General features: G+C 47.1%; 1 protein-coding gene across 1 annotated transcript in view; it reads left to right on the forward strand.

Annotated features, from left to right (window-relative positions):
• The window catches only part of LOC122381331 (cell adhesion molecule 1-like), a 46,011-nt gene that overhangs the window by 14,744 nt on the left and 11,849 nt on the right, over positions 1–19,418 (forward strand). The window contains exons 2-3 of the mRNA XM_043365367.1: positions 7,995–8,200; positions 8,648–8,780. Coding sequence (XP_043221302.1) covers positions 7,995–8,200; positions 8,648–8,780 — 339 coding nt within the window. The remainder of the gene's footprint in view (positions 1–7,994; positions 8,201–8,647; positions 8,781–19,418) is intronic.

Raw genomic sequence — 19,418 nt, forward strand, 5'->3', positions numbered from 1 at the left:
TGTCCCGTCTTGTGCCGCAGGCCATGTCGTCTTCGTCTGAGCGATTGCATCTAGCTCGACTGACATTGGCAATATGCCCCTCATGTTCTGACTACTGGAGATGACTCTGTCGACCCTCTCTGCAGATCTGTCGGCTCGCCGTTAAATCCCCGCTCATTGGAATATTGGCCAGTTGCAGGAACTGACCAGAGTTGAGCTGTTTTAATTAGTTGGAGCAAGTGCGCATTAGGAGCGCCCAGAGCTGATGTCAGATGTGTCACCAGAGATCTCTCACTCTGTGGAGAGGTTCGGAGAGATCTAGATCTACAGCAGTGCCGTGAAACAGTAATCCTGTCAAGGCTAGACATCAGACGCTTTTCATCTTCACACATCATGACACAATGGCCAGACACACCCTCATTTGCTAACTTTTCAGCGCAGCGTTAAGTTGAAGATATGTAATAAGCGCAATGCTGAACATTCTACAATCACCAAGCTACTGAATGTCAATGAAACATAGAGCAATTATGCAGAATCTTCCAAACATCTCACCTATTAGCAGCACTTTCCAACACTGTAAAAAATATTGACGAGCTATGTGTCAAAACAAGGGTCTCGAAACAGTCACCAGGTTGTCAATGCTTCCGGTACCTACCACTTGACTAGTTACCGCTTAGTTAGCTTACAGGCTGAGAACTATCCAGATCGTTATGATCCGGTATTGTAATGATACCCTAGGTGTACCTTTGTTTTGAAGTGCTGAATTAACTATCAAGGTTGTTTGACGTTTGTTTTCGCCTCAATCCGAAACGAGGAAGACCCTCATCAAATTATTAGGTGAAAGCCAGCCTCAGAATGATCAAAATACTAGGGGTAGTTTTGTCATAGTAATCTGTGAAGGGTGCGGAACAAGCCGTAGCAATGCACTCGTCACTAAACCAGCCTGAGATTATTCGCCAGGTAGCTGCTGCGTTTCCCTACTTGCTGAATCATGTTTGCAACTTTCCATTTCCAGACACTTTTTACGGCAAATAAATTGTTGGGTTATTTGGAAGGTGAATGACAATTGTATTTCTATAAGTCAATACATTTGTATTTCCAATTGCCCTAAAACTTTTTTTTTAAATCGTTTGCGGTAGGTTTTTGTTGTTCGCAATAAAGTTGCGCACCTGTGAATCCTTCACTTAATGTGTTCCCGGCTTACCCGGCGCCGGTTGCGCCGTGTGCCGTGCCGCGTCCGGTCGGGGGTGCGTGCGTCTGTGAAGTGCGAGTGTTTATCACAGGGCAAACCTGTATCGTTTCCATTTGTGCAGTGTCTAGTTATGAAGAATTGCTTTCCGATATATGACCTGCAGTGATCGACGTTCTGATTCAATAACTTGCCATAAGCCATTATTCTCAACTAAATCGCGCAGAGACGTTTGCAAAGTTGTCGTGGGGGGGGGGGGGGGGAACAAGAGCGATTTTAAATGAATTGCTCTCCATGCAGTGCAATAGGACTTAGGTTTGATTTTTCAAAAGTTGTGGAGCCGCCCCCGGTGTCCGGCCTGGCCAACTCTCTCAAGAACCGACAGCTAACGGAACACTGAAGTTTCACTACGACGATTTCCGCCAAAGTTATGAAGAAAAGGCAAGTGCAAGAAGTACAAAACTTCTCCTGGTAATCAAAACTTAGGTTTGGCAAATTCCAAACCCTAAGTCACTACAACTGTGGATATAAATAAGCTGGTTATTGACGGCCAAGCTCTGGCCAATCTGAGGTTCAGACCTATCATCAAGTTCATGAGGCAGCTGCGGTTGGGCGGCTCACGGGCTCCACTGCATAGGCTCAGACAGGTACTCTACAAAATGTCTTCTGTGTTCTTAGGTTCAGATCTATCGATATGTGCATGCTTCTGATTCGATTGATAACTGTAAACGGGCGCTGGAAGTGAAATGTTCGCTTGATATACGAAAGGTGCATTGCAAGAAAGCACATTATTTCAGAAATACACTTTCATTTTATCTTGAGCGTTTTTGGAATGGGCCGGATGAATTCGTCATCAAACCGGTAAGGGATTTCGTTTGAAGACCACCGATATTTAAGAATATGATGGTCTTCAAACGAATTCGCTGGCAAATTCGATGACTGGATTGGGCGGCGTAGGATCTGCTGGTCATCTGACTATGGGTTGATTAGGGCCTAGTTGGGGGGTTCGTCGTGGGGTTCAAATGTATAGCAATACGTTAGTTTTGACCTAGTTTGGGCTTCATTCGTTAAGTAGGAACAAGACGGTGCTTCTTTTGAACATCGTCACTAAACAAGTCGCCCTCGTTTTGACATTGTTTTTCGCTATTATTGTTACTAGGTACTTTGTTATCACACACAGCATTAACGAGGACCTGCTTCCAAAACAAGGCAGAAACGCTCCAGCTATTTTTGGGACGTGGTAAAAACTAACCGACACATGGTAACTGTCATCTGACGAACACAAAACAAGCCAGGGGCTCGCAGCGTGTGTCAAAAGTAGGATGCAAAACTAGTCTGTACCCCCGACATTTAGCGTTGAGAATCATTTGACGAGGGGCTAGTCAATATTTTTTACAGTGAAGGCTGCCCCACGGTGCGGCTCGTCCGCGAGTCGCCCGAGAGCTGCCGAGCCGTCAACCCGCTCAGAGTTTCGCCGAGCCGCCACCCCCGCTCAGAGTTCCGTCGAGCCGTCACCCCGCTCAGAGTTTTGTCGAGCCGTCACCCCTCTCAGAGTTTAGTCGCGCCGCGCGGGGTACACCGCCCCCTGCTCGTCTCCGCCCCATTGGACCACGTCGTTAGCATTCAGCCCCGGGCGATTACACGCTCGACCGGCTTTAACGGCTCTGACAAACTACTCTGGCCACGGCGGCGTGAACGAGCCGGAAATTTACAGCCAGCGCAGACGACCTGTTGAAGATGCTGCTGCCGGGGTGACAACCCGGTGGACAGAGTGGATGACGCGGTCAACATGTGAGCCCCGCGGGGAGCAGAGGTGGAAACTTAGGTTCGTGTGCGAGGTTGTCAAGTGGCAGTTGATGTGGTGTTTAGGAACCATTTTTATTTAAATTATTATAAAACTTTACCTAGTGTCTCAATTTTCTTACTCTATTTCTGCACACTTTGTCAGTGACTCACGACATAAACGAACAGCGACAGTCATACTAGATTATTGCTATTTGGATGAAGGCGCCCTTTTCTCTGATGCTCTGAGAACATTGGATCAGTCTTGAGTTGGAGCACGTATTTCAGCTCTCAGCTTACAATTCGTGCCGTCCACTCTTCATACAACCTGCCGTTTGCCAACTCCTCGCGGGGAGCGTGTAAGCCGGTGATTCGGGACGGCTCAAAACGTCTGAGAGCGTCTCGGAGCGGCTCGAGGCCCGCATACAGTCGGTCCCCAGTCCGCCGCCAAGTCAATCGGTCCGAGTGTCGTCGCGATTCCACCGGGCCGCTGCGCCGGACCGCCGCCCTCCGATCCGTCCGTCGGACCGCCCCGCTAGCCGGCCAGCGGCACCTCGTAAACCAGTGTCAATTTCGGCCGGCCGGGGCGGGCCGCCGCCGGCGCCGGGTCATTGGCAGGGGAGGGGGCGCCGGGGAATGTTTGGCGGCGCCCCGTTTGCCCTGGTCAGCCGCAGTTTTGAGAGCGCCCGCCGGGACCGGCAATTTGACACGCTGTTTGCCGGCCATTGATTGGCACTGAGCAAGCAGAAACTCGGCGGCCAATCGCGCCGGCTTTGTCTGCTTGCTTTGTGCCGATGGCGGCATGGCACAAGGAAGGAAGATGGAAGATGGAAGGAGGCAGTCTCGGTCGAGAGCCGACGAATCACCGCCGGCCTTCAGGGTGCTATCGGAGCCCCGGCATAACGAAGGTCGACATAACTCTGGGGCTGAGAACGAAAATCACTCTTTGCTTCATTCGTCACTCTGACCATCTGTCCGTCCGTCCGTCCGTCTGTCTGTTTGACTATCTGTGTGTTTTTCTGTCAGTTTGTCTGACTGTCCGTCTGTTTGTTTAATTTCTGTCTGTCTGTCTGTCTGTCTGTCTGTCTGTCTGTCTGTCTGTCTGTCTGTCTGTCTGTCTGTCTGTCTGTCCCTGTCTGTCTGTCGGTCTGTCTGTCTGTCTGTCTGTCTGTCTGCCTGTCTGTCTGTCTGTCTGTCTGTCTGTCTGTCTGTCTGTCTGTCTGTCAGGGTCAATAGCCCCTGATGACATGTCGTACGTTGCGATGGGGTCGCCTACCTCAGCTGATGTGCAATCATTGAACTAGTCCGTAGTTGCTGATGAGATGCGTGGGAGATAAGTTGGCAGCGCCGAGATGGGCAGTCGAGACCGCCGAATGGTCGATCAGATGCATTGAACAATCGCTTTTGACAGGGGCTGACACGCTTCCCAGATTTAGTGGTTGTCTCTCAGAAGCGGTGCCTGGAATATCTGATGCATGAATTGTTAATGTGGACGATCTCCTCAGGGCTGGGGCCCTTTGGAATGGGTATTGGACAAGTCAGCGAAGCGAAATAGTCCAACTTAAGTCTGAGCAGTGCCGATGCATTCACTGACATGGCGCTGACCTTTATAGTAGATCCGGCCCGGGTAGTGACCTATACAACTAGAACGCAGTTGTTTTTCATTCACTAAAAAATTACACCACAGCTGGGAGAGAATATCCGCTCCATTTTAGAGGGAGGCCTATATATATTTACGGCTATCTCAGACCGCTTTGACCGTAGGTGGCTAAATCTAAAAACTTTTGCAAAGCACCGTGCTGACTTTACCAGGCACGCATAATGCTGCTGACAATAAGACAAATGAATGCAAACATATTTGGCATAGAACACACACGATTAGGGCAAATCGTACGCCCTTTGGTTCGCGTGTCCAATTTATTCCTGTCAATATCAAACATCAACTTATTGCATCCGACAACATTTTCCACCTCAATCGGCCAACGCCATGTTGGTGCAAAGGAGTCGAGGGTAGAATTTACATACCGAGATCACTTTATCACGCTGCGAGTTCAGTGTTGACGGGCTCCATTTATAACCTGACACCCCAGTCCTACCGCACGACAGCATTGACACGATATGGTCGGAAGGACGGTGTAGAACTGAATAATACCTACTTCCATCTCCGTGACAAATCCAAAAACGGGTCCTGCAGGCACCCGGGGCCGGGTCCATGTCCCAATGAGCCCGCAATGAGCCCGGCGCAGCCCGCCGCGGCGCGGCCCGGGCTACCCTGCGTCCCATGAGTCAGCCGGCGGCCGCCGACGCGCTGAGTGGAGTTGACGGACTGCCTTAGTCGCGGGACAGAATTACGGGCCCGACGCAGCGACGCCGCTCGGCCCGCCGTATAAATTTGCTGAATGTCACGCGGGCCCGACTGTGGCCGCTCCATGTCGTGGATATTCAGCCGTCGGGAACCGTTTACAGCTTTTGCCTGATTGAAAACGAGTGGTTCAGCTTTACTAGCTTCGTGGATGAATTCATCGACCGTCGACGGGATATATCCGCAAACTGCTGATATTTTTGCCAGATAGAACGGCGTTTACCGCCTGATCAATAGCAGTTAGCGTTATTCAATTTTAAAAAAGAATGATATATCGTTAAGATGCTGCTGATTGAAATGACTTTTTATTGTTGTCTCAGATAAAATATTAAAATAATGTATTATTTTTAGTGTTCGCGTTTTACAATATCCGCCCTGCTAGCAAGCTGTCAAAGTATAACAGCAGATTTGAGGGATTTCATGTGAATCGTATTACGCCACGCAATTCTGTCGAGCCGACGCTGGCGACGCTGAGAGCTTTATAACCCGAAAAGAGCTCAGCAGCGCTCACTTCGTCTCTTATCAGATCATGACTGGCCGGCCGCGGCGCCCGCAACTGGAGCCATCAGGGTGCCGCCACGGCCGCGCAGCGCTGCCCCCTGCACGTGTCGCGCTCGACGGTCGCCGGCCGTTCGTCGCCGCTGACGATGATCGGCGGTCTGACGTGCCGACGGTGTATCGGTGGTACGTGCTTGGACACATTATACTGCCGCGGTCAACCGACTCGAGGTCAACTGCAGCCCACTTGAGGTCAAATGCAGCGACTCGAGGTCAACTGCAGCCGACTCGAGGTCAACTGCAGCCCACTTGAGGTCAAGTGCAGCGACTCGAGGTCAACTGCAGCCGACTCGAGGTCACCTGCAGCCCACTTGAGGTCAAGTGCAGCGACTCGAGGTCAAGTGCAGCGACTCGAGGTCAACTGCAGCCGACTCGAGGCCACCTGCAGCCCACTTGAGGTCAAGTGCAGCGACTCGAGGTCGAGGGGACTTCCTCAGAGATCAATGAGACTTCAGTCACCGGCATGGTGTTCGGGGTTTTGGGGCGTATATTTAAGGAGATTTTCGCCATTGAGAGAACCGAATCGGCATTCACGGAAATCAGTTAATGTTATTCTAACTGACAACTCATTGCAATCAGCGCTCTTGCTGGCGTTGGAGATGGACACTGCCTCAGGGGCTTCCACAGCGATCTCAGCCCTATCTTTACTAAAATGTATCGTCTCTCGACTCTTACTGGGTGTGAGAGCAATTACTATTCACAAATTGGACATTTGCAGAGCTGGGACGGAATTAAATTTGGCCCGCGACGCCTGCTGAGAAATTCTCGCTAATGTAATAAAACTGTTCACTCTCGAGGCGATTCACATGGGTATTTTACATGTAATGAATTGTGGCCTGCCGATGTGCTCGGAACAGTTTGCTGGGACCAGCTTCTGTCGGTAAAACCGAGCCTCAGTGGTCTGTTAGGACATCAGCGCAGATGCAGCATATGAAATACAGAGCAGTCATTTGGTTGGACTGGACGCACGAAGTTAGTTGACATCAACTGTCTCAGGTGGGGCTTATCTACATATGTACTCTGACCAGGTAAGCTGTGACGCAGGTTAACTTTGTGAGCCTTATCTGGCCTGATGAGATGACTTAAGACACCCATTTAGCTGGGAAACGGAAAAGGGGTCTGAGTGCGTGAGTGTGAGAGAGAGAGAGAGAGAGAGAGAGAGAGAGAGAGAGAGAGAGGGAGAGAGAGAGAGAGAGAGAGAGAGAGAGAGAGAGAGAGAGAGAGAGAGAGAGAGAGAGAGAGACAGAGAGTGAGACAGAGAGTGAGACAGAGAGTGAGACAGAGAGAGAGAGAGAGAGAGAGAGAGAGAGAGAGAGAGAGAGAGAGAGAGAGAGAGAGAGAGAGAGAGAGAGAGAGAGAGAGAGAGAGAGAGAGAGAGAGAGAGAGAGAGAGAGAGAGAGAGAGAGAGAGAGAGAGAGAGAGAGAGAGAGAGAGAGAGAGAGAGAGAGAGAGAGAGAGAGAGAGAGAGAGAGAGAGAGAGAGAGAGAGAGAGAGAGAGAGAGAGAGAGAGAGAGAGAGAGAGAGAGAGAGAGAGAGAGAGAGAGAGAGAGAGAGAGAGAGAGAGAGAGAGAGAGAGAGAGAGAGAGAGAGAGAGAGAGAGAGAGAGAGAGAGAGAGAGAGAGAGAGAGAGAGAGAGAGAGAGAGAGAGAGAGAGAGAGAGAGAGAGAGAGAGAGAGAGAGAGAGAGAGAGAGAGAGAGAGAGAGAGAGAGAGAGAGAGAGAGAGAGAGAGAGAGAGAGAGAGAGAGAGAGAGAGAGAGAGAGAGAGAGAGAGAGAGAGAGAAAGTTAGTGAGTCGGATAGGCAAACAAACGGCAAATCACAATCGACGTACTATTGCAATGCGTCCTTAAAATGCATGAGTGCAGGCATTAAGAATGATATAGCATGTATCTGTTCGTCTGGAATGTCACTTTGTCAGTTGTGTTGTCTGACATATTACTTGGTCTAACATGCCACTCGGTCTGTTGTCTGACATGTCACTTTGTACATATGTTGTGTTGTTTGACATGGTACTCCCACTGTTGTCTGACATAAAACTCAGTCAGCTGCCTGACGTTACACTCGGTCAGCTGTTTGACATGTCACCCATGTCGCCGCTGACACGCGACCCACTCTGGTCTACAGGCTGCTCCGGTCTGAGGATGCTCAGGACGTCCATCGAGAGGGCCGTCGTTCGCGGCTACAAACTGACACTGATCTGCGAGGTGGACCCAGGAGGCAAGAAAATCTACCAGGCCAAGTGGTACAAGGATGGACAGGAGTTTTATCGGCACCAGCCCGATTTCGACCCACCGCGGAGAGCCTTTCCCGTCGTGGGAACCAGAGTCAATGTGAGTGGAGACTTCACGGCTCTCGGTGGAAGAATGATTGCCTAAAATTGCTTAAAAAGCTCGACTTTAAAATGACTTACAAAGATTATTACTGAAAGTGACGAATATCAAATGATCTAAAACTATAACGACCTATTGACAGAAAGCGCAGACATGCTCCTTATTGTGTAATGCCTAGTTTTGGTGATATTTATCATAAGCTAATTAAGCGTAAGACAATGATAAAAATTTCAATGCTACTATATCATTGCTAGCATAAATATCAAATGATACATGCTGTCACACCATATTTTTACGGGCAATGCGTGCCAGTCTCTTGATAGCTTGCTTTATGTAGTACCCCCAAAATCATATCCCCGTAGCAGCTTCACCCAGTCTCAGTTGGGCAACCCTCTCTGAAGTGTCCCTTCTCTGACCGGTCGCGACTCGCGGCACTGCTGCCGGTAGGTGGCAGAGTCGGACGACTCCAAGGTGGTCCTGGAGGCAGTCGACCTAGACACCGAGGGCAAGTACGGCTGCGAAATCTCCACAGACTACCCGTACGAGACCGTCCTGGAGAAGGGCAACGTTACAGTAGTGGGTGAGTGGCATCGCGGCGTGTCATTTATATACGCTAAATCCTAATCAACAGCTTACCGGACCAAAAAACAAACAAACAACAAAAACAACAACAATAACAACAACAACAACAACAACAACAAGAACAGGTCACCTTTATATCCAGAGATACATGTGAATCAAAACTCATCTAATTTTCATCTATATACCTTTTTCGACACAATTTTGTCACACAAAGCATACATTTACCAATAAATGCACTTGTAATTAACCCTCGCCCCGTTGGGGGGGGAGGCAATTTGGCCCCCCAGTGTTTTTTCCTGAATAGCAAGAAAACGGCGCCGCCAAATTTTGAGTACCTTCCCGGGCATCAATTTGACACTTTCACATCAAATTTCAAGTCTTAGGTTACCTTAGGTCAGGAGTTATTGAGGTCAAACCGAGGTCATGTTCGAGCAAAAATGAGCAAAAAACATGCAATCTTGAAACGCTCCAGGGCTGGGAAATCCCTCATACTTTCATACCCCAGTAGGTAGCAGATATCGGTTTATTGTTCCATCAATTGTAGCAAAATCAGCATTTCTCTCTTCCGTAGATCATAAAGAAAAATACAATAAAAACATCAAAATTCGCACATTTTCGAAATAGAGGTACCACCGGTCAGTGATCTCGTCGGCGAATATGAACAAAACATAGATGTAAAGCCAACACAAGTTCAAAACGTCAGCTTTGTGCTCCATTTTATAACGAATCTGGCCGCTCTTTGTAGCAGTTTCCAGTGTAGCTTTCACTAATTCTTCATACTCTGAGTCGTGTAGCTAAAGGTATCTGCTACGCCTTTTTATGCGCTATCTTTCTTATAAATATTGCAAAAAGGAATTTTGTTATTTGTGAAATATTGCAACGACATATTTACGAAACAAAACAAATTGTCTTAAAAAGGGAATTGTTCAATGATCAATAAAAATACGAAAAGAATCAACTCATTTTGCCCATGACAGCTCTAAAAAGCCATCTTTTATGAAGCAGTATCCTGCAACGTCTTTAATTCTTTTTGATGACGTCATACAATATTTTTTGTCAGTTTCTAGTGTATTTTTCTTTAAATTATATATATATATATTTGAATAGAATACGAGTAACAAAGCACAAATAAACCTTCTTTTGTAAGTAACATTAAGAAACATTTACAAAAATATACAAAAACATAATTTACGTTTGTGTGTTTGGTTGATGCGTTGTTTCTGGCGCATTAGAGACCATTCTAGTTGTCGTTTCGCGTGGGTAGTTTGATGGGTTTTGATGAGTGTTTCTGGGTGTTTTTGCATCATTTCGGCAAGTGTTTAGTGTATCTTTCATTTTGCCTCTAGTTTGGGGAAGTGGGATGTTCCAGGCCTAATTTCAAGTGCTGTAATGACAACTGTCCGTATAGCGGCGTGCAGTAGTCAGTACCCAGTTAAAGAGCAAGGTAGCCGCCCAGCACGCAAAGCAAGATGTGAAGATATAGGGAGATATGATCGGATTTGCGCAGAAGGTGAGATCTGATTGAAATATTGATCAAGTAACGCCCAGAAAAGAATATTTTATTTACTTCTTTAACCCTCGCCGGACCTATTGGTTTTCTACATACGCGCCGGCCGAGGGGGGGGGGGGCGGGTACGACCCCCCCCTCGCCGTTTCGCCCCTGGTGGAGCTAGCGCGTCGCGGAAAAAACGAGCGTGTGCGCCGTTACGAGACGCAGAGATTGGTATCCGATTTTAAGGTCCTAGGTCAACCGGTGACCTCTGAGGTCAGGTAAAGTGCCCCAAGGTACGGTTCAGTTTTTGGTGAATAACTTCGCAAAAAACGGCCGCAGAGCGCCGATTTTGGCAGCATCGTGTTCGCCTCGCTCAGGCGCGTCGAATGATATACTTTTTGTCCGGGTCAGGTCAACTTGGGGTGTTGACCTCAGGTCAAGGTCAGGTCAGCACCCCCAGGTCACGAAGTTGGTCGAAAGAGGTCATGTCGCATATCATTCGATTCGGCAGGCCTTCCTGAGTCCATTGGTGGCTTTCCCGACTCGCTAGCTCAATTTGATCAAGAGTTATTGACGAAAAACTAATATGACCTTGATGACGTCATAAATGACGTCACGCAAGGTCAACATCGCAAAAATGACGCATCTAACCTTGCAAGGAGTGCATCAAATCACGATTCTGTGTGCTTGAGATAGTTGGAGATCGTTCCCGGCGCCAGAATAGCAGTTTTCATTTTTCCCCATTGACTTATAATGGTGAGGTCACGAAAATGACCTGACCTCATATGACCTTTAGGAAAAATCCGAGATATACAAGTTGTGGGACTCATAATGGATACTAGATCCTGCAAGTTTCATTTCCCTGTGACATCTACTCTGGCAGTGAGGGCGTTGCGAAGTTGCGACATCTGAAGACCGTGCAGAGGTTCACTTATGACGTCATAGGTCAGTGACCTGACCTGACCCAAAAATGCGGTTGGTGTCAAAAGATCCGGCTTGGATCAAAGGTCAGGTATGCCAAGTTTCAGCTCTCTATCGCTAGCGTGTTCGGAGCTATCGCGAAAAAACCCTATGGGGGGGGGCGGCACCCGCCCCCCCCCCCTCGTCCGGCGAGGGTTAATGTTCAATTATTATGTTACCTCTAAACCTTGATAGGTGGACAACTGGCAACATTTGTACAGCGGGTTCGGCATGCACAATGATTGTAAATTGTTGACCAGACTGATTAGCCAAATCAACCTGATTTCTTTCAAATACTTTCTGCCTGAGTAGGCTAATACCTTCTGAATCCTAAAGGTGCTGGGATGCTGATATGAAAATTCTAGGGCTCACTGGAGCTTCCTGGTGCTCCGGGGGGTGCTGGAACTTGCCCTGAGAAAACCCCACAGCACCTTATTTTGGTATTTGTATGCTTCCTACAAAGAGTAAGAAATAAGAAAAAGAACATTCACAGGGGGCAGAAGCAAGACACTGTATCTTTTTTTTGTGCGTGCAGCCAACTAAATCAAAGCATTTAAAGCTCACTTTGAGAAAAGATAGAAAATGGTAGTGCGGAAAGTTCTGTCCAGAATTTCTATTGACTTGTAAAATCATTTTCTTTAGCAGAAAGGATGTGAGGAACATTTGTGGCAATGTAGCTAATAAGAGTTTCTCGTAATATCTGGTATGTAGCAGATTCAGCATCTTTCCCAGCCCTGCGCTCACCAAATCTACAGTTATCAAGCAATTTCAAAGTTCCTTACATGGTCTAGTAGACAAAAAGCGGCGCTATAAAACTGCAATCTCGGATTTTCTAAATTTTGGGTTTTTGACCCCCCAAAATTCAAAAGATTGATTTTTTTAGAAAAACTCAAAAAAATCAAAAAATTTCCAAATTTCGAAAAAACCGGAGTATATGTGATAGTCCCTACGCTCTTCTATATACATACTATTTCAGATCGATATCTCGTTTTTTGGCTAAGTCATAGCGAAAAACTGTTCAAAAATGATGACGTCAAATTTTTGAACTCAATTTTTAGCGATTCTAGACCACGTGACCACCATTGAACTCCCCGTGACAAGCTGCATCGAATCGATGCCCATTTTATGCAAAAATATCAACTTTGAAATTTGACCTAATTTGACCTAACCTTGACCTGACCTTGACCTGACCTTGACCAAAACGTGACCTAAGCTGGCCCCAAAGGCTGCCTGACCCACATAATCGCATTTGTCATGTAAAATGGACCATAAAACATGTATCACACGACATTTCAATATTGTGACCCCCCAGTGACCTGACCTCTGTGACCTGACCTGGTATCAGTGACCTCAAATAGCAAAATATGTGTTTGAAGAACATTTCCCCATCGATGATTTTAATGAAATGCATTTTACTCGATTTTACAACGCATTTCTTGAAATGCCTGTAAACTGTGAAAATTCGACCTTTGACCTGACCTGTGACGTCATCGGTTTGACCCAGGTCAATAAAATTGGGTCACAAGACAGTTCCCTAATAGGGCTATCCAACAACGTTTGCCGCTTGTCGCTAGGTTGCGTGGTTCTCGAGATCTTAGGGGGGGGGGCAAATTGCCCCCCCCAACAGGGCGCGTTGCTCGGCAGAGCCCAATGGGGCGCGGGTTAACCGTCGCCAGCCAAGGGGGAGGAAGGATGCCGCCACCCCTATAAAGGTTCTCGCGATAGCTCTGAAGACTCTGGTTATAGAAAGCTGAAACTTGGCATAGGTACCCGAACTTTAACCCGGCAGGCGGTGGGCCTCCCGGCCACCTTCCGCGCGGTGGGGGGGGGGCATTTTTTGCCCCCCCCGTATCTCCGAAACTACTGGACGGATCCGGAAAATTCAAACGGCGTTCGATAGCCCTGTCAAATTTGTCGAAGGAAACCAAATTTCATTGACCTCGGGGTCACCGATGACGTCACAGGTCAGGTCAAAGATAAAATGTTTCACCGTTTACGGGGCTTCTAGGGAAAGCGCTATAACACCGAGTAAAACGCATTTTGTCGAAAATCAGCAGGGTTTGGTGTTTGTTTAATTTTTTAAATAAACAAACATAAACAAACTGTTCACGAACAAATGTGTTCGCGAACAAGTGACGTCATCGGTCAAATTTTGGTAAACAAACAACGAACAGTTCGCGAACGTTCATGAACTGTTCGCGAACACGGTAAAGAGGGGGTAGATAAGACCCCCTCCTTAGCCATTTCGCTCCTAATTGAGATATAACCTTGCGGAAAAAGCCAGCGTGAGCGTCTTTACGAACCAAAGCGATTGGTATCCGATTTCAAGGTCTTGCACCAACCGGTTACCCCTGAGGTCAGGTCAAGTGTCATAAATTAGGGGTTTGGTTTTTTATAAATAACTTCGCCACAAATGGGGGTAGAGCCGCGATTGTGGCACCATCGTTCTCGTCGTGGCCAGGCGCGTCGAATGATATACTTTTTGTTTGGATTAGGTCTTTTTAGGATGTTGACCTCAGGTCAAGGTCAGGTCAAAGCCATTCGGGTCACAAAGCTGCATGGAGGATGTCATGCTGCATATCATTCGATGTGGCAGTTCTTTCTGAGTGAAGTGATAGCTCAACCGACTCGCTAGCTCAAGTTGATCGGAAGTTATTAGCGAAAAGCTCCTACTACACCAAACAACCTTAGTAGCGTCTTATATGACGTCATGCAAGGTCTTAAATGCACAATTTAAGCCTCAGCGTTGCAAGAATAATCATGAATCACAATTCCATGTGCTTGAGATATGAATGGTGCATTTTTCACATGTAAAACATGTCTGCAGTCATGTCTGCACCGTATGATAACAATTGCTAGAAAGATATAAGAAATGATGACTTGTTCATGAACGTTCATGAACGTTCACGAACTGTTCGTGAACAGAGAATCGTTGGTGAACATGTGACCTTGAATGCCAAAATTCGTAAACTATCAAATAAACAAACAAACAAACATTGTTCACGAACTGTTCATGAACAAATATACAAACATCAAACCCTGAAAATCAGTGATAGGGCGTCAGTTGTCTAGTACAGTATATCTAAAAAGTATGTCCCCTGGTTTGGCTCTCCCACAGGAGACGAATCGGTAACTTGGCTGAATCCCAGTTGCGGCACCCGGCCGCCAGGGTCGCTGCTGCGCGAGCGGCCTTGACCGCTCGCATGTCATTGGCAGTTCGGTCCCTCCCCATCTATACCGAGGTGGGGAGGGGAGAAGAGGGGAAGAGAGGGGAGGGAGCGGCATCCGCTCGGCACTGGGCGATACCTGGCTGACCCCGCGCTCCCTCGCTGACCTTTGTCCTGCCCTCAGGCGAAGACCGACTTCCTGGCCTGTAGCGGCCCAGCGGAAAACCGAGCTCGCGGGGCGCGACTCCATTGGCCCAATCTTATAAATGGAATGCTGTCGTATTCACGGCATTAGATAATATTAATATAGTGATACCAGCAGTGGATGTGGTAAAATACAATCCAAAACAAACGAAAGCACACGATTCGTGCATAATGCGCCCTCCCATTCAAATAAGCCCGCCCACTTCGATAGATGGTGTAGTTTCTTAGGGCGTAAAAGATGCAAAACACTACCGATTTTTTTCAGCTCGGCCACTGGGACCGACAATATACAATTGACTGAAATGCATGAAAACCATTTTGCATTTAGGTAATAGCCGTTTTCTGCACCCAAACTTTAGCCAGTCACGCCCTGTCCATTCTAAAGCGTTTATAAGATTGGTCCCAGCACCTGATTTTATATGAGGAAGTCGTTTAAAAAGCATCTTATTTCTAACGAATTTATTATTATGGCCACTTTTACAGGACGTCTATAGAGCTTTGACTTTTACATTTCTTCCTCGTCCAGGAGCAACGTTTTAACCCTCACCGGACCTTCAGGTTTTCTGAATACCGAGGGGGCGTTGGGGGTTGGAAGTGAGGAAACAACCCCCTTCGCCGATTCGCCCCTAATTGAGCTAGAGCCTCACGAAAGAAACGATCGTGTGCGTCGTTACGAAATGCAGCGATTGGTCTCCGATTTAAGGACCAGGGTCAGCCGATGACTTCGGAGGTCAGGTCAAGTGGCCCAAGGCACAGGTTCGGTTTTTGGTAAATAACCTCGCTAAAAATGATCGCAGATCCGCGATTTTAGCAGCATCGTGTTTGTCTAGCTCAGGCGTGTCGGATGGTATACTTTTTCTTTGGGTGAAATCAACTTAACCCTCGCCCGTATAGGGGGGAGGGGGTCGAACGGACCCCCTCCCTCGGTTTTTCACGAATAACTCGCGTAAAAAGCGGCTGATCGCGACGAAACTTTCAGTACCCTCGCGTTAATCAATTTTACACCCACCCTGAAATTGTCATGACCCTGACCTTAATGACCTTTGACCTGTGACCTACTTTTTGAGACCATGAGCGGCCGGAATCGCGTTTCGGCGTATGTCGGCTCGCATTAGCGGCGCGTTTGCAGTCTTTTCGTGGTTTTAAGCGCTCAAACATGGGATATGATGTTGCTTCCACGCATTAGAGTGGGTGTCAAGGTCACCGGAAAGTCAGGTCAGGTCATTGACCTTTGATGACCTCGGTTCACTTTTTCGAGTTTTACATGTTTCTAGGCCAGTTTTAGGAGCTGAATTCGAATTTAGCAGCCATATGAACATTTACGAAGTAGTTTTGGTGCCCTCGTAACATGTTGCGAAGCTGTCAGAGGCGGTTGCCACCTACTACGAATACCCTTACTGGTTGACCTGACCTGACCTGACCCGACCTGGCCTAAATGAATGAAGACATCATCTGTGATCAAAACTAACATGATATTCGTGATCGGCACCCCGAAAACCCCATAGCAGCCACGCTTTACGACTTCTAACAGGTCCCGATTTTCCCGACTTTTGGGTCATTGACCTGACCTGGAAGGTCAACCGATAACCTATGAAAATTGGGTATCATCGGCTTCCTCTCGTCACGGCCAACACGCTCGTTTTTTCCGCGAAGCTCTAGCTCGATCAGGGGCGAAACGGCAAGGGGGGGGGGGGTCCAACGGACCCCCTTTATACGTTTGCGGCTGGAAAAACACCAATACGGGCGAGAGTTAAGGTGTTAACCTCGGGCCAAGGTCAGGTCACAGCCCGTCAGGTCACGAAGCTGGTCAAAGGAGGTCATATTGCATATCAATTGATTCGGCAGGTCTTTTCATGTCCATTAGTGGCTTTATCGACTCGGTAGCTTTCGTTGATCGGGAGTTATTGACGAAAAACTGATAGCCTTAGTTACGTGATAAATGACGTCACGCAAGATCAACAAAGCAAAATTGAAGCATCAGACCTTGCAAGGAGCGCATGAAATCACGATTCCGTGTGCTTGAGAATTTGAGATAGTTGTATATCATTTCCGGACCAAACTAGCAATTTCCATATTCCACCTGACTTTTAATGGTGAGAGACCGACCTGATCTCAGGCGACCCTTCAGAAAATCCGAGATATACATTTATACAAGTTGTGAGACCTCTCGACCATACTATAAGATCCTGTGAGTTTTATCTCCCTATGAAAGCTCTGCACTGAGGGTGTTGCGAAGTTGGAACATTTTAGGACTGTGCACACAGTCCTAAAATGCTCATTTTAGGACAGTTTTGGACAGTTTCACATAGTTCATTTTAGGACTGCTCATTTATGACGTCATAGATCAGTGACCTGACTTGACTTAAAAATGCGGTTGGCGTAAAAAAAATCCGACTTATCAAATCCCGACTAAAAAATCGACTTATTATCCGGTTAATCAAATCCCGACCATGTTTTTACCTGGCCATTAATGTTCTAGCCTTACAGAGTGATTGTTTGAACGCGGAAGATGCTGAATCTTGGTTAACCCCATACTTATCGTATGATAAAGAACGTCAGTGTTAGAAAGTTAATTAACAATTTTATTTAGGATAGTTTAATTCAAGTGGGTATAATCCGACTTGACAATTTACTAGGAGGGTTTTGCAGCGCTATTAGTTCGGCATGTAATTATAAATCATTGCTAATTTCGATCCGGATATCGTTATTCAATGCTGGCCTTTGCGTCCTAAAAAAAGTTGTTTATAGTCATGAAGGCTTGCATTGACCCATACTTTCCACTTTTCAGCACCATTATTCGCCGTAGTTGACCAGGTGTTTTTCTTCAGCTCTCCCCTGAATCCTTTGGCTTAGACCTGGCGTATCACCCGTGCATCGCAAGACGCACCTACCACACACAAGTTCATGATCCCCACGAACCCACATCAGCGTCCGTTCGCTTGGTGTGTGACCCCTTGGTCCTTGAACTTTGGCCGCGACAACTGCCAGCTTGCCGGAGCACCCCTCCCTACACGCGCTGCCCCGCCCGCTCCCCTCCCTCCCCCCGGGGTCGTGTCACGAAGGTTCGGGCTTACGCTACTACCGGCCGCTGCGCAGCTGTCACCTAGCGCTTGGGAATGTGTGGTCTGGTGCGGATTCAGCCAACTACCGGCTCGCGACACCAGCGCCACGTAGTGGCGACGGTACATTCTTTTTAGACATACTGTACATATGTTGCAATTAGAGGTCACTGGTCATACCAGGTCAGGTCACAGGTCAGGTCACCAAAGGTCACCAAGGGTCACCACATGAACCCAACTTTACTAAGGTTGTGCGATGCATGTTTTATGGCCAGTTTTTCATTTCCAACTCAATGGTGTTGGTTATAAGACCATCAGGTACGGTTTAGGTCACTTTCTGGTGGAGGTCAGGTCAAGGTCAGGTCAAAAAAGGTCAAATTTCAAAGTTGATATTTTTGCATAAAATGGGTATTGATTCGATGCAGCTCGTCACGGGTAGTCTAATGGTGGTCTTTGTTTTGCGCTACGAGGTCTAGAATGGCTAAAAATTGAGTTTGAAAATTTGACGTCATCAATTTTGAAGTTTTTTCGCTATAACTTGGCCAAAAAAAGGTCTCGATTTCAAATTTGGTATGTAGATAGAAGGCGGTAGGGACTGTCACATATCTTCCGTTTTTTTCGAAATTCTAAAAACTTTTTGGATTTTTTGCTATTATCTTCAAAAAATCTATTTTTTGATTTTTGGGGGTCAAAATCCAAAATTTTCAAAAATCCGAGATAGCAGTTTTGTAGCCCTCTAAATTCTACACCTTTTATGTCAAAAACATTTTTGTGTATCTCTTAAGCTGTAGGCCTGACAGCTCTTCTCGCGAAACCTTTTTTCCGTCGAAAATGGCAGAAATGACGTCACTCTGACGTCATTAGCGTCCAACCTATCATAGCCTTTGGAAAAATTTTTGGTCACAACGTGCAATAGCTATTCACGGGAGGGTACTGAAAGTTTGGTGCCGATCGGCGCAGCGGTTCTCGAGATATATCGAGAAAAAAAACTAAGGGGGGGCCAAAAATGCCCCCCCCCACCGCCTGGAAGGTTAATTCAAGTCACATCTTTTGAATTCAACCGCATTTTCAGGTCAGGTCGGTTCACTGACTTATGACACCATAAATAACTCTGCGCAGTCCTGAAATGTCGCAACTTCGCCCTCAGTGCCAGAGGAGCTTTTGCAGGGAGATGAAACGTACAGGACCTAGTATTCTCCAGAGATCTCACAAATTTTATATCTCGGATATTTCCTAAAAGTCACATGAGGTCAGGTCGGTCACGTGACCTCACCAATATAAGTCAATGGAGAAAATATGGAAAATGTTATTTGGAAAATGATCTAAAACTTTCTCCAGCACACGAAACCATGATTTATTGCAATTCTTGCAAGGTTCGATGCTTCGCTTTTGCTTTGCTGACCTTGCGTGAGCCATTTATGACGTTACTAAGGTCATATTAGTTTTCTTCAAAACTCCCGATCAAATTGAGCTAGGGAGTCGGGAAAGTCATCAATGGGCTCAGCAAGACCTGCCAAATGGAATGATGTGCCATATGACCTCCTTCGACCAACTTCGTGACCTAAAGGGCTCTGAATTGACCTTGACCTGAGGTCAGCACCTTAGGTTGACCCCATCCGAACAAAAAGTACACCATTCAAGCTGCCTGAGCTAGACAAACACGATCCTGCCAAAATTGTGGCTCTTTGACCATTTATGGCGAAGTTATTTACTAAAAAACGAGCCCGCGCTTTATGCCACTTGCCCTGATCTCA

This window comes from Amphibalanus amphitrite, unplaced genomic scaffold, assembly GCF_019059575.1.
Source record: "Amphibalanus amphitrite isolate SeventyFive unplaced genomic scaffold, NRLGWU_Aamphi_draft 000118F_arrow, whole genome shotgun sequence".
Lineage (NCBI taxonomy): Eukaryota > Metazoa > Arthropoda > Thecostraca > Balanomorpha > Balanidae > Amphibalanus > Amphibalanus amphitrite.